General features: G+C 43.0%; 2 protein-coding genes across 4 annotated transcripts in view; one reads left to right on the top strand and one right to left on the bottom strand.

The window, feature by feature from the left end:
* LOC310740214 (chaperone Ric-8A) overlaps positions 1–15,000 on the top strand; it is an 83,137-nt gene that overhangs the window by 28,789 nt on the left and 39,348 nt on the right. The window lies entirely within an intron of this gene.
* The window catches only part of prr12b (proline rich 12b), a 35,649-nt gene that overhangs the window by 12,538 nt on the left and 8,111 nt on the right, over positions 1–15,000 (bottom strand). For both annotated transcript variants that reach the window (XM_083566719.1, XM_083566720.1), the window contains exons 3-8: positions 10,124–10,281; positions 9,673–9,834; positions 4,988–9,561; positions 4,704–4,907; positions 3,841–3,915; positions 974–1,751 (exon numbers count right to left, since the gene is read on the bottom strand). In XM_083566719.1, coding sequence (XP_083422845.1) covers positions 974–1,751; positions 3,841–3,915; positions 4,704–4,907; positions 4,988–9,561; positions 9,673–9,834; positions 10,124–10,281 — 5,951 coding nt within the window. The remainder of the gene's footprint in view (positions 1–973; positions 1,752–3,840; positions 3,916–4,703; positions 4,908–4,987; positions 9,562–9,672; positions 9,835–10,123; positions 10,282–15,000) is intronic.

Here is a 15,000-nt window from a genome sequence, read left to right as displayed (position 1 = left end):
GTGTGTGTGTGTGTGTGTGTGTGTGTGTGTGTGTGTCAGGGTGAGTGTATGTGTGTGTATGTGTGTGTCAGGGTGAGTGAGTGAGTGTGTGTGTGTGTGTGTGTGTGTGTGTGTGTGTGTGTCAGGGTGAGTGTATGTGTGTGTATGTGTGTGTCAGGGTGAGTGAGTGAGTGTGTGTGTGTGTGTGTGTGTGTGTGTGTGTGTGTGTGTGTGTGTGTGTGTGTGTGTGTGTCAGGGTGAGTGAGTGTGTGTGTGTGTGGTCATGTGTGTGGTCATGTGTGTGGTCATGTGTGTCACCCATACAGAGATTATTGTGTTCTTAGATGTGGATTAGAGATACAGATGTGTGTACACTTATATAACACACACCTATTAAAATAGTTTGAAATATTTCATATTTAAATCTGTTGCAAATCTCTTTTAAACGGTCGAGTGTGAACAAGTCACTCGCCAGAAAAAGTGTGTGTAAACCACATGTACTTTTCAGTGTGTGTGTGCGTAAGACAGATGTTTTTTAACGTGTTTTCAGCTTTTATAAATCTGATTTAAATGCCATTTTGATTGTAAGAACAGCTCCCATGAATTTTAGATAAAATCCAATGTAGTGTATGAGCTTGTTTTTGTTTTTTTAATAAATGAGCCTGTAGAGGTTCTCTGGTTTCAGTCCTGGAAGGCTGGAGGTCTGCACAGTTTGTTGATTTTTATGTTTAAAATTATTGACGACTAAATAAATCACTAAAATATTTGTAATACATAAAAACACACCCATATCCATCGCAACGTTATCGCAATTATACAACTGAGAAGTTGAGGGTTAGGGATCTTGCTTAAGAGCCACACAGCAGCAGCCTGGTGATGGGGGGGTTTGAGCTCAAGACCTACCTATCTACTCTGCCATCTCAACCACTAAGCTATACACTTGTTCAGATGACTACAATAACAAACAAAACAAATTCAAAACATCTGCACTTACCATCAACTTTTGGTGCATCAGTGTCACAGAATTCCATCTCCTCAGCATCCTCCTCTTTCTCCATGTCCTCTACTCTACTCTGTTCAATGTTCTCCTCTTCTTCTCCTCCATCTTCCTCCAACTTATCATCTTTTTCATCCACTTTCTGCATTCCCTCCTCCTCTAGCTCCTCTGGCCCTTCATCCTCTAAGGGTTCCTCCTCTTCCTCCTCTGGAGTGTGTGGCCTCTGTTGTAGGTTCAGCTCAGTGTGTGTATGAAGCTCATGGGTCATCAGGTGAGATTCTAGCTCTGGGAACGTCTCTGAATCAGCAGGTGGTGGAGGTGTATCAAGAGGTGGGGCCTGTGCAGGGGGTGGAGATGGAGTGGGAGGGGGTGGGAGGGCAGCCAGGCTGTGGGGTGTGTCATAGAGGGCAGAGATGGCAGAAGAGATGCTCTTCTGAAGGTCCTGGTTCTTGCTTACCGAATCTTCTTCATCTGAGGAGAAAGATGGCAGTGTCTCCAGGTTTCTCTTGAGTTCCTCATCCAGGCGTTTGCATGGTGAAGGGCAATTGCTCAGGGCGAGGCCTCCTTCTCCTTCTGTCTCTCCAAATGGTGGAGGAGTAGGAGGTGGTGGTTTAGGTGGTGATAAAGGATGAATCCCTCCCTTCACAGAGGGCTCGTGTACAGGGCTGGAGCCATGCATGTGGAGCGGGCCAGATGGAGGCCTTTTCTCTGTTTTTAGAAAGTCCAGGAAGGAAGTGATGAAGCCAGACTTCAGCTCTGATGGCTTGTCGTCAGTCTAAGAGAGGGGGATCAGAAAAGGAGGAAGGGAAGGCAGAGGGAATTCAGTGTACAAATTTACAGATTCATTCAACATATTGAGAGAATAAAAAAGACTGGACAAGTTCCTCCACGATGAAGTCAGGAATTGAGAACTAATTGCACTTTCCATTTACATGAGCGAACACACTCAACAGGTTAATCTCGCTCTGATCACAAACCAGAAGGAAGGTAGAACTAATCATACTGTCTATCACTGTATCTGATCTGCTGAATGACAACGGGAAGCATTCGATATTTGCACCATTATACCGAGAGTTGTCTTCATAATAGAATTTTGGACGTACAATGAGCAGAAAATGTTAAAAGCGATTTTATTAGGATAAGATTCATATCAGAGTCACTAGCAAAACAATTCCTCTACCTATTGGCTGCTTCTTCTTCCAGTAATTTTAGTTCAGGAGTCTGAGTGGTTCTCCTGCAGCATGTGCACGCATTTTGAACATGTGTTATATATATATATTTATATATTCAGGCTGTCAGAATTAACAGGTTTAACGCAAATTAATTTTAATGGCACTTATTTTAATAGCACGCTATTAATGTGTTATTAATCTCAAATCAGCACCAAAATCCGCCATGATGCACACATCCGGCAATTAAATCCGTCCGTGTGGAAACAGCAACAGTCCCATTTGGTGTCCTGATGATTTACGTCATTTAACATGCTATAATTTCTTTAAAATGTTTACAAGAATATTTTGTCTTCATGCTCTATGTTGAGTTCAGTTTAACTAATAATAAACATACATTTGCATAAAGCATCAATATTTATACATCTTCATGTTGATTAGAGAATTAAACACTTTAAAAGTATTCATTTAAGGTACATTTAGAACAGAAACATTGAAGTTGCGATTAATCACGAGTCACTCAAGACAATCGTGCGATTAATCACCATTAAATATTTTCATTGACTGACAGCCCTAATATATATATATATATATGTACATACACATACATACATACATATATATATATATATAAGATATATGGTAGATCTTCATGCTGTCTGAAGAATCTTATGCAACAGTGCATTTGTGATTTTTGCCCAATTACAGAATGTTTTTACATGATTACTGGCTTCTTTTATGCCACACTGTCATCCAGCCCAAGCTTAGCTTTAAGTGGTGCACTTTTTCCTCCGCCTGCTCTCTCACTCCTTTCATGAGCAATGCCTTCATGCACTGAATGTAATGGATGGGATTTTCCAGGCAGTGCCATGGTGGTTTGTGTTGTTTCCTCTCCCTGGTTTGTGGATCTGAAGTAACCACTGAATCACACACAAATCAGTCTTACTTATTCCTAATTAATGTGTTATTTTAAACCTTAAAAAGAATGCTCTTTTCTCATCAGTTTCACAGATTTAGTGCGGATTAAGTGTCCAAGTAATTAGCTGTTGAGTGTAAAAATTGTATTTTTTATTTATAATAACCGGGTTAAGGGCAAATTCGTGATTATTATTATTATTAAGGTATTTGGGAATATAAGTATATTTGTGCAGTATATTTAATAACATCTTCCTTATAATTTTATACCATAAAATATCAAATGCTGCATTTGAAATCATGGTGTTCCAAAATTAAAATATCACACAGCCGGCATAAATCTGCGTAAATCAGTAATCTGGCAAAATAATAAAATTGGTGAGGAGTCTGAATACTTTTGCATGGTGCTGTATATTAGGTGTGTCTTACGGGAGGTAGTACAGCAGGGGGGCTGAATGGTGGTTACTATGAATGTGTAACCGTGGCAACAGCTACCCTGGCAACAGCCAGCTCTCTCCCCTTCTTTTATTGCATTTTTTAAGGACAGATAGATCATGGCAGGCTGTCAATCATCTCACACTCAGAGTGCACGGCTCCCTCTAGTGGAACTAAACGCGCCAGCATGCCGAGGACAATGAGTTCTGTCTTTCTGTCCGTAAAATATCATGTAGAAGTCCTTTATGTTTATAAATCGCTTACATCCATTTTTTGATCATTCTGCTTTTTTATACATGTTATAAATATTATAAAAGATCTGAAAATAATGAAGATGTGCCTTACAGAGCTGGACAGTTTTTGCATGGTGGCCCATGCCTCTGGGGTCAACTGTTCATCCATGTCTCTCTCCCAGGACATCTGGGAAAAGTCCACACATATCTCCACATTACATATGCAATAACTAAAGATAGCCACATTACACCCCCCAGCCCCCGTTTTTTTTCCCTTCCATCCTTCTCTTCTGAGGTTACCTGTTGCTGAGGCAACAAGAGCAATTTCACAAGTGCAATTGTACACAACGGCATAGAGGATAGAATCGTATGATTAAAGTTTTAGTATTTTGGTCTTTTATAAAAGACCAGAAAACAAAAATTCTCTGTGTTCGCATCCAAAGCATGAAACATTTTTCTTTCTATTTTAACAAATACATGTATAATAACTATCATTCATTTTTTCTGTATTTGTATTATTATTATTATGATTATTATGCATCACAAATAGGACAAGCAAGTAGAAAGAGTCAAATCATTTGTATTTTTTTTGTTCACTGTAGTAAAAAATAGAAAATAATTTATGCCATGAAATTGAAACCGCACTTTCACAGAAATATTAAATGAAGTATGCAGATAAGGGGATGTGACACTATTATACTGCTATCAAACAGCAAATAAACAGTCTCTTACAAAGAGTAAAATAAAAATGTTTTTTAAAACAAATAAGGTTTTAATACCGTTATAAATTCTGACAACAAATAATGTGCTAGTGCCTATTTTTATTTTAACCAGAGTTCAGCATTACATTAATCTTATACAGAAAGTATATTAAGATATTGATCTAAATAACACATATTGGTAACGCTGAGCTTGGTATTGTAAATATCTCTATAAAGAGTATGAAATATATTTTCTTCCAAATTTCTTTTTTACCTCTTGATCCTTCTCTTTAATCTTATCCTGACCACAGTTCATATCGGCTCTGTTCAGGTCCAGTGCAGATGTGGGTCCAGGGCTCAGACCAAGAGATGGTGCAGATCCCACTGAGCCATCAGACAGAACTGGGTCTGTGCTTGACAAGGAGTCTGTCCTCAGGAGGGATTCAGATGAAGGCATTGAGGGAAGAGGAAGTTTTATCTAGAAATTGGAAAAGAGAATGAGCTGTGCAATAATCTAATATTGTAAATCTTCATAAAAAAGTATTTAGTTTCACTCACTTTAATTGGTTTGATGGGCTCCTGATACTGCTGTTGAGGCTGATGTTGTTGTTGTTGTTGTTGTTGATGATGATGTGTTTGCTGTTGATGTAAGTGCTGATGGTGTTGTGTATGTAGGTGCTGCTGTTGGTGCATGTGTTGCTGCTGTGAGTGGAGGTGCTGCTGTGGCTGTGAATGGTGCAGATGTTGATGTTGTGCTAAGTGCTGCTGTTGTGGATGTTGCTGTTGAAGTTGCTGTTGGTGATGGAGATGAGGAGCTTGTTGGTGAGGCTGTTGATGATAATTCGGTCCTTTGTTGATGTCTCTATGCATCTCCAACATGAGATCATCTTTCCTGCCACGACCCCTTCCTCGACCACGACCCCTGCGGCTCTCTCCAGCACCAGGTCCCATCAGCCCCCTGCAATATGGAGGTTCTGGAAGTGGACGAATACGAGGTCTTCCTCTAGGCCTTGGAGGGCCTTCTCGTTTGGGTTTTGTAGGTTTTCTACCTCTCTTCTTTGGCCCATCCTGGGGAAGGAGCTGTGGAGGAGGTCCAAGTGAGTATCCTGAGGGGTTGCAGAAATCCAAGTCACTCATTAGCGGACTGAGACCACCAACCCCTGAACCACCACTGGACTTTCTGCAGCTAGACACCAGATCAGGAAGCAAATCTGGGAGTCGCCTGCTGTTCAGTCGAATGTCAGCAGGAACGTCTGCTTTGTCTTCATCATCTTCAAATTCATATTCTTGGGCATAAGTTTTCTTTGTCTGTGGCTGGGAATTGGTGTCTCTTCGCTGTTTAAGAAGGTGAAAGGAGCTGGTCTTCAGTAGTTTTTTGGGTCTAGAGGAACAAAAGATGGGTGAAGTCAGCCCACCCGCACCAGAACCACCTCCTACACCAGAATTTCCCATAATTTTGTTCCCTGTTCCATCTATACTGGACCCAGTTCCACCCATTCCCATGCCTGTTGTCTGAGACTGAATCAGGCCCAGTTGCTCTGTATTCACAGTAGATGGGAGTTCATGAGTTTTCAGTGAGTCTAAATCTAGATGCATGGTCCCATTGCCAGATTCAGAAAGACTGTGACAGTACTGCCCATAACTCTGGTCTTCATGATGGCCCATCATATCATATCCACCTGCCCCTCCACCTGTCTTAACAGACTCTATTCCATCTTGAACATTTACACGTGCTTCAGACACAATGTCTTCTCCTTGCCCTGCCCCTGCTCCTCCTGCACAGCTTGGTTTGTAGTCCTCGGAACAAAACATGTCCTCCATTGCTGGAAAAAATGATCGATCCTCATCTTGTAGAAGTGAGTCAGGGAAACAGATGGAGGTCAGAGGCACAAACCTCTGTTGCTGCTGTTGGTTTTGTCCCTGATTCTGTGTATTTTTTACACCAGAACTTTCAGAGTCAAATTGGTGGTCTTTAAGTTGATCTAGCTGTGGCTGAGAAAGCTGAGGCTCTGGTTCCCTGGGCTGGGCCTGTGACTGCATTGGAACAGTGTTGGGTGGCATGTGACGAGAGTGCTGGTGGGAGTGTTGGTGATGTGGATGGGGTTGTGAATGGTGATGGGAATGACGGGGGCCATGGTGAGAAGCCATGTGATGCAGATGAGATGGGGCTGACAGGCTCAAATTTGACTCATTAAGAAAATCATGAAGCTCTGAAGGTGTTTGTTGAGGATGGTGAGTCTGGTGATGTGACGGCATCCTATGCTGGTGCTGCAGCTGTTGCTGTGGTCTTTGATGGTCATTACCACTTCCATCTCCACCAACAATTCTCTCAGTGGGCCCTGCACCTTCATGACTGTTTGCTCTAGAGAGTGATCGTTCAAGCATTTCGAGTTGTGAGACTGAATTCTGATTTGACTGGCTTTGGTTTCGCTGTGCCTCACAACCATAGTGGGCCTCCATAGACTGAGATTGTAATTGGAGTTGAAGCTGAGAGGCCTGTGACTGGGTTTCCACACTCACACCATTTCCAGTTCCAAGGACTCCATTTGGTCCCATTAAAGCCTGTTGATTTATTGAATGCGGTGTTGGTTGGGGAATCTGTTGAGTGTCCATTTTGTTACGTGTAGAGTGAGAAAGGACAGTCTGTAGAAGATGAGTTTGCTGAGGTTGCTGACTCTGGTCAGGTGGTGAATCCATGTGAGAAAGAGAAGGTTGAGACTTTTGCTGCTGCAAGTCTGGTGGTTTTCGTATGTAGGGTAGCTCTGAAGAATCTGTAGCTTTCTTGACGTCCACGTGGGTGTGTGACAGGGGATGGGGGTGAGAATGCTGTGGATGTTGGGAGTGCTGTGGGTGTGAAGAGTGGTGTTGGTGTGTCTGTTGAGCATAAGAGTCCCCTCTCCCATAATGGACCACTGAGCCAAGGGAGTCATGTTGGTGAGTGTGCTGAGCATGCTGGTGGGAGTGAGGGAGTGAATCAATTCCCCCTCGTCCTCCGTTTGCCCCAGCTCCTGATACTGCCCTGTCTATTTTTGTTTGCTGCTTCTTTAGAGATATTTCCAGCTGACTCTCTTGGCCGGTTCCTGGGCCAGTTCCTTGTCCAGCAGTGTTTGCTGTTCCTGGACCCACATTATTAGTGGCATTATTAGTTCTAATGACACTCTGTAATTGGTAGCGTTCCTCAGATGCCTTGTTCAGTTCATAGGCAGACATTCCCTTTGCTTCTTCCCTACTCTGTGGCATTGATTGTGGCTGTGCCGGCTGCTGCTGGGAAGTCACCTGTGGTGGTTGCTGCTGAGTGTGGTGCTGAGATGGATGGGGTGCTGGGCTTTGGGAGTGCAAAAGGTGCTGTATTAGAAAATCATCATCATCTTCATCCTCCTCTTGAGCTCGTTCAATACTAAGCATATCAGATTCTGACTTGCTCTTAGGTGCTGCAGAATGATAAGGCTGTGTCTGTGGTGGTGGTGCCCGTGTGTCTGAGTAACCCTGTGGAGAAGATAAAAAATTGGGAGAGAGAACTGAGGATAGGTACTTATTACCCCCAGTTCCTCCTGGAGACTGTGCAGGGTGAGTGGGTGCAGGGGAGTGCAGTCCAGGTCTATTGATTGCAGAGTTAAGTGAAGGTGAAGGACTGGAATCAGGAAGGTGGTATGATCCTCCAGCCCCACCACTTGCAACACTGTTACTGCTATTAGCTGCTGAACTACCACCTGTTGAGCCAGTACCACTACTTGTTGAACTAGTACCACCTCCAGATCCAATTAGGGCAGGTGAATGTCCTGTATTCTCGTAACCCATTGAAGGACTTCCTGCTCCTCCAAGCGAGGGTGGTAAAGAACCATATCCTGATTCAGAGCCATATACCCCCTCCCCTGAAAATGAACGCCCTGTCGCTCCCAGACCCCCAAACCCTTTCCCCGATCCCGAGCTAACTTCCTGTGCCTGAGGTGAACTGAAACCCCCGTACGGCTGAGAGAGGTGGGATGCTGGTGGTTGGCTTGGTGAATATGATTGTGAGTGTTGTTGTGGTGGGGTTTGGCCAGGGAGGCCAGAAGTGGGTTTAACAGGTGCTACAGGGGAGCCATATGTGGAAAGGCAGGGTTTGTTTGGAGGCTGTTGTGTAGCAGAGGAGGAAACAGGAAGGGGTGGAGGTGGTGGCGGAGGGGGTTGTGGTGCAGACTGGGGAGGTGGTTGCTGTCTTGAAGGAGCAGAGGAGGCGCTAGATGAAGCACTTGGGTTAGAAGAAGTGGAGGAGGATGAAGTTGTAGAGGAAGCAGAGGGAGGTGTGTGAGGAGTTCTGGATGAAGAAGAGCTAGAAGATGAGTAGCCACTGCTTGAACTAGAACTCTTTCCTGATTTTCCAATACCACCAGAGGCAGGTGTTGAGGAAGTCGAGGAAGAGCAGTATGGGGGCTGTACTATGGGGCGGTACACTTGGTCTGATCTAGGGGAAGGCTTGGGATCAGATGATGGGCTCTGGTCACCAAGTGGGCTACAGTTCATTCCACCGTGCCGATGGTGTGAGATCTGCTGGTAGCCTGATGTTCCACAGCTGAGATAATGTTGCAGGGGATGTGATGCAGATGAGGGTAACTGGGACTGTGCAGGGGAAGGTCTCTGGTAGTGCTTAATCACACTGTCTTGCCTTGGAATTGTTCTTTCCTGTGGAGTAGGTGGTTGCGATGGTGCAGGTGCTGAAGAAAATACAGAAGCATTGTACAGATGGGAGGTCTGCTCTTGAAGCTGGGAGGAGAGCAGGTTAAATTGAGGGGGAGGTAAGTGGCGAGAGGATGATGTGGGTGCTTGAGGCTGAGGACCACTTGAGGGTTCCTGGGCTCCTCTGTATGCTGATGCTGCACTCTGTGAAGAGAGAAGACGATCAAAGCCCAGGCTGGATTGGGATGGTGTTTTTATGTGCAGTAAAGAATCATGAGGTGATAGAAGGCCATTGGATGTTGGGCTGAATGTAGGTGTATCCTGGAGGGACAACGATGGTGTAACCCCAGAAAATGAACGCCCAGAGAAGGAGGCAGGGTGCTGATACGCAGACAGGGCAGATGAAGAAGGAAATGAGCCAGATCCAGGCAAAGCACTGGAGATGAAAAGCTCAGCAGGGGCTGGGGTATGCATTGCTATAACAAATAAAAATAAAATAAAACCAAATCAATCAACTACATCTGTATAAAATATTCTTTTTAATACCATCCTATAGGACAGAAAATTTTGCATTGTTGAATGCTTACCTGTCTGCCATGATGGGGTACGGAACTGAGAGAGGAGGGAAGATGCTGATGGGGGAGGCTGTGGACCTCTGGATTCCAAAGCAGAGATCAGGTTCATGACAGAAGCGTCAGGCCCTGAAGGGCTAGCATGGTGTAACCCAGCATCAAACAAACCCGAAAGCCCTGTAAAAGATGTCATAACGTATATATATTTATACCAAATATATAGTTCATACTTTAATATATTAATCTACCTTTTTTTTTGTTTTGTTTTATCCTTACATTCTATTCTAATATATGTGCTAATAATATATATGTAATATATATATGCTTATATGTTGTACAGTCATAAAAAGCATTTCACTGCATGTATGTGTGTGTGACAAATAATATTTGATTTGATTTGATGTATATACCAACATGCTAAAACTATCAAACCCTGTAGTTCAATGTGAAATGTCCTTTCTCTCACCCAGGCTTCGGCCTGCAGCCCCCCATGCCCCGGCCTGTCCAGAGCTGCCTGGGTGGTGATTAGTAGCATAGCCCTGCAGGGGGTGTGGTGTGGCATAAGCTTGACGATGGAGTAATTCGGAGTCTGGATGGGAGGATCTGGAGCTCCCATACATCAGACTGACAACACAGAAGAAACACAGGAGACAAGAAAGAATGTAAAATTACTTTGCAAACAAAATTGCTTGCTGTTTGCATACATTTATTGCTTAAATCACTGAAAAAAAACAATGTTATACAATGCAATAGACAAACCAGTCAGCTAACATGATAAAGAGTACAGGAATACAGGTCTGTTGAGAAATCCTGATAAAGAATATCAGATGATCTTATTGTGTATTATACCCTATTCGCTAGAGCCACACACACAAATTAGCTGTTTAATCAGCCTATTCAATTTCATATCCTCTGTGTCCCAAACAGCCTCGGGACCTGACTCTGTCCCGTCTCTACTACAACAATGCCCAAGCTTAATATCCTCATACATACTCACTTCTTCAGGGCTAAATATGTCAAAACCTCAAGACCTGTTTTCCATTACACCATTAAATACTCAGTCCTGGATTGTGTTTACCAATGTATCAATAATCAAGTGTTCACTAATCCTGGGACATTTACTATAAATGATATTTTTCAGATTGTATGCAGATTTGGAGAGGGATATTAAACAGCACAGGACAAACCTTTAACACTAAGAAATAATTTATTAGATTAAATCTGAAACAAGACCAAAGCCATAATACTGTAAATTTTTTTCATCCACATTCTCTGTAGTTCTTCCTCAGCTGTAAACATGAACCAAGATATTCATCCTGATTGGACACGGCTCAGCCAATCAGCTGCCTTTTGACATCTCTACAGACTGTTGTTTCCTTTCATAAGAGTGGGCAGTCGAGCTGACAATAGCAGTTAGGATGTTGCTGAGGTGAGACAGAGCTCTCATTGATAAAAGCTCTCTTGTGACTGAATTGCCTTGGTAACCCCCTTCCTCAACAGGCTCTTAATAGGAGTACAGCTCTGTTAGCGTGGATCGTTCCACTCGGAGGCCAGTGTGGGAAGCCGCAGACGCCACACACCGTGTGAGCACGTGGTGAGGGGGTGGGTGTCATTCAATATAAGCAGCAGAACACAGAAGCAGACAGTCTATCTTTAAACCAACACAGAACAATAAGTGACTTTACACTCACCTCGTTTCATTTCAGGAAAATAAGCCAAGATTTTATCCCAGCGGAAACCTATGGTTTTATTCCGCCATTCAGTATTAGGTGAATTTAAATTATTATCCATTTGGATTAAATACAAGAAGTAGGAATGACCAAAGCTCACGCTTGGGGGATAGTATCTGAGAGCTTGTCCATGTCGTTTAAACATACCCTTGTCTCAGGGGCAGGGTTCTGGAGTAATTAGCTGGAAAAAAGCTCTAATGAACTGAGTTAAATGGTTAAACGCACAAGCAAAAGAGCACACGTCTCACTCATGCACTCAAACCCTCTCGGGTTTATCCACTAACCACATAAATCACTGTGGCTGTGTGGAATTCTGTGTGTTGTTTGCGATCAATAAAACAAAAATCCCTGCTTAAGACATTTAAATATCTCTGAGAACCAGACGAGGAACGCCAATGAGTTTTTACCAGCAAAATAAAAAGCATTTTTCTGAAAGGAAGAACAAATCAACAGACACAACAAAATAAGACTAATAGTCTGTCAGTCAGATTTTTCTCCACCCAGAGTTCTGTCTCCTTACTAACAAATCTCATAGCATGAATTCATTCATCAGCCTTCGCATACATTCATATAATTCTCCTCCCAAGCCTGAGAGATCTCCTGCTAGATCAAGAGACTCCTGTGGTATCGTAGTCCTAAAGACTGACATGAAGTTTGATAGAAATCAGCCCTTAATTAGGTGTTAATCCCAAAGAGATGAACCACAGACCCAAACGGAGTAAGGAATGATTCCCTAGAGGAAAAAGACAGATTGATGCAGTTCTCCCTACAGTGAACACACACCAGCAACGCTTTCTTTCTTTTCACATATTTTTTCTTTTTTTGTAACTATTTCCGTTTCTCTGTATTCCTTTACCACAATTCACCTGCTCTTCAGGTCATTCCATGCACGTTTCCTCTTCCTCACTTCTCTGTCTCACACACACACACACACACACACACACACACACACACACACACACACACACACACACACACACTTCTCCAGCAGGTAATCATCACCCAAGTCAGCCCTCGTTCAAGGATTCACTGTTCTAATTTACTGTCTCTACATTACACCTTCTTTTGGTCTTCAGCTCCACTTATTTCTAAGCTTCAGCACCTTTGGCCCACACCTCCATCCAATATCATTTCCTCCATGTCCCCAATGAACCAGTGGAATAATATATCTGAAACTGATGAACAAAGAAAGCAAGTCTGAGTAGATGACTGAGGAGATCAAATGTAGGCTGAATTACAACATTCTATTGGATCCACCATAAAGACCTAAAGCACTGCAATCCATCCTCACATGTACATGTTTACAGGATGATGGGAAACGCAACCCTTTCCATTCATCTCCATTAGAGAGGTTTTGTGTGTGGTGGAACCCTGTGGAGCTCTACGTGGTCAAGCGTAATATCTAAGCGTGACTGGATGCTCCATCACACTGCACTGACGGGTGATCTTTATATCACAAAATGAAAAAAGGGAATCAGAAGTGAAATGTCTTTTTAGAACGCTCCTATGAGGTGGTATCACAGCTCTCCCAGTGTTCTTCTGAAACATCTTCTTTTCAAAGTGTCTCAAGCACCTTCTGTGATTCGTGCTGGATCTCTACATTGGTGTAAAAACGGTGATCTTTGAGCTGGATCTTCATCTTAAGAAAGAGGGTGAAGTCCTCTAGAGCCAAATCTGGTGAGTAGATGCAGAGTTGAGATCATGTGGATTGTTCTCCAATGATCATTAGTTGCGAACAGTTTTGACGTTTTCAGGGGTTGAGCTCGTTGAAGGTCTTTCTGATATCTGCCAATGTTCTTCTGCTCTTGAAGCGCGTGTGCCTCTCGAAACACCTCGAACGAGTCGTTACAGCTTCGCCGTATGTCAAAGGTACGTCACGTCAAACATCTCTGTAATGTTGCAGAATTTCACGTATGATCTTTGTTCTAACTCGCTGTCCATGATGAAGTCGCAGATGTGGGAATGCATGAGGGTCAGAATAGCACCAGTTACACCGCTAGTCTCGGAACTGTTTAATACCACCTTATATAAGGAAAGACCACGTGTTGGGAGATCGTATCAGGTTAAAGTTATAACTTGGCAGGAGGTTAACTCACACACGTTGCTGTCGTCTTTGAATAAGCGCTGGAGAAACCCACTGTCAGAGACCTGCAGCCGGAAAATGATTTCACTCCATTTCATATTCATTTAATACATCAGCATGTTTCATCACGGCCTAATGGAGGGACAAACGCAGTCCCACGCCAGCACTCTTGCTCTGAACTAATATTAATTCAAAACAAAAGCAATTACAATTTCTCCCCAAAACTAAAAGAGGAGCGATTCAATTTCATTTCATTTCATTTTGCTGAGATGATGCTCTCCGGCGGCGCTCAGGCTGCGATGCTGAGGTTTGTCCAGCGTCTTATGAGTCAGAATTGCTCATTAAGGATCCCGGGTGCCATCAATCCCGCCTGTAGTGCACAGAGATGCCCTTGACTCAGAAAGGCAATCATAAACTATCCACCAGCCCAGGAGCAATCACTCCTCTAGGGCAGAGTCTACAGGATAGAGGAACACTCTGAGTGTGTGTGTGTGTGTGTGTGTGGGTGTGGGTGTGGGTGTGGACTCTTACTTGGTCCACCAGCAGCCACAATATCACACACAATTCTTCAGTCTACTACACCAAAAACTACCTGCGTGATAAAGCACTATTCAGGTGGGATTAGTTTCTGTGTGTGATTTGTAACATCGTCATCTGTAGTCATTCTGACTGTTCACATTCTACACACACATACACACATTGTAGAAAAATAGATATTTATAGAATCTGAAACTGAAAGAGAACCTTCATTACTCTCAGGGTTACAATTTGATCCACATCTGGGATAAAAGAGGAACGGATTCACTCCGACATGTTTCACTGTAACCTCTGGGGCAAAAACGCTTTGTGACATAAAACAGTTCCAACTGTACATATAATAAAACTCCTCCAACACATCCATACGATTAGCTATTTAATTATTAATTAATAATACTGAAGTAGACAGATGTAGGCACTGACTATTCACTGCAGACATCAATCAGGCTACTTGTTTTGGTTTTTTTCAGTCATCAGGAAACATGTACAAAAAAAATAAGAGAAGATGCTGTGCACCTTGTTTCCATCTGCAGGATGAGTGAAGGAACAAGGAGATAATAACAACAAATGAGAATTAGAAATATTATTAAAACAGTGATGCAGGTGATTAGTTATAAAATATACAACCACTGGACATCTAACCCAGTTCCATAAGGTCCTTCTTTTATTATGTGGAGAAAGTTAGCTAGAAATGAGATCTCTCATGATCACAGAATTCTCTGAATGTCAGAAACAGAATAAAACAACAGCAAGAGAGGGAGAATTGAATCTGACTATACAGGGAGCTCTACGGTGGGGTTTTTTTTTTTTGCTTTACTCTAATTCGCACTGCAGTGCGAGACACTCCGCCGCTGCAAATGAATGCACGCGGGCACCGTAAGCTCCTGTGATTGATTCGGTTGTCACGGAGACAGTGAACATACGTCGCCCCAGTGCTTTTGAACTCTAAGAGCAGGCTGTGTTACATTACCGAAAAGCTGCACACTCTCTATA

Source organism: Silurus aristotelis, assembly GCF_946808225.1.
Source record: "Silurus aristotelis genome assembly, chromosome: 17".
NCBI lineage: Eukaryota > Metazoa > Chordata > Actinopteri > Siluriformes > Siluridae > Silurus > Silurus aristotelis.
Note: the sequence above shows the minus strand (reverse complement) of the source record. Positions and strands in the feature narration are given on the sequence as shown.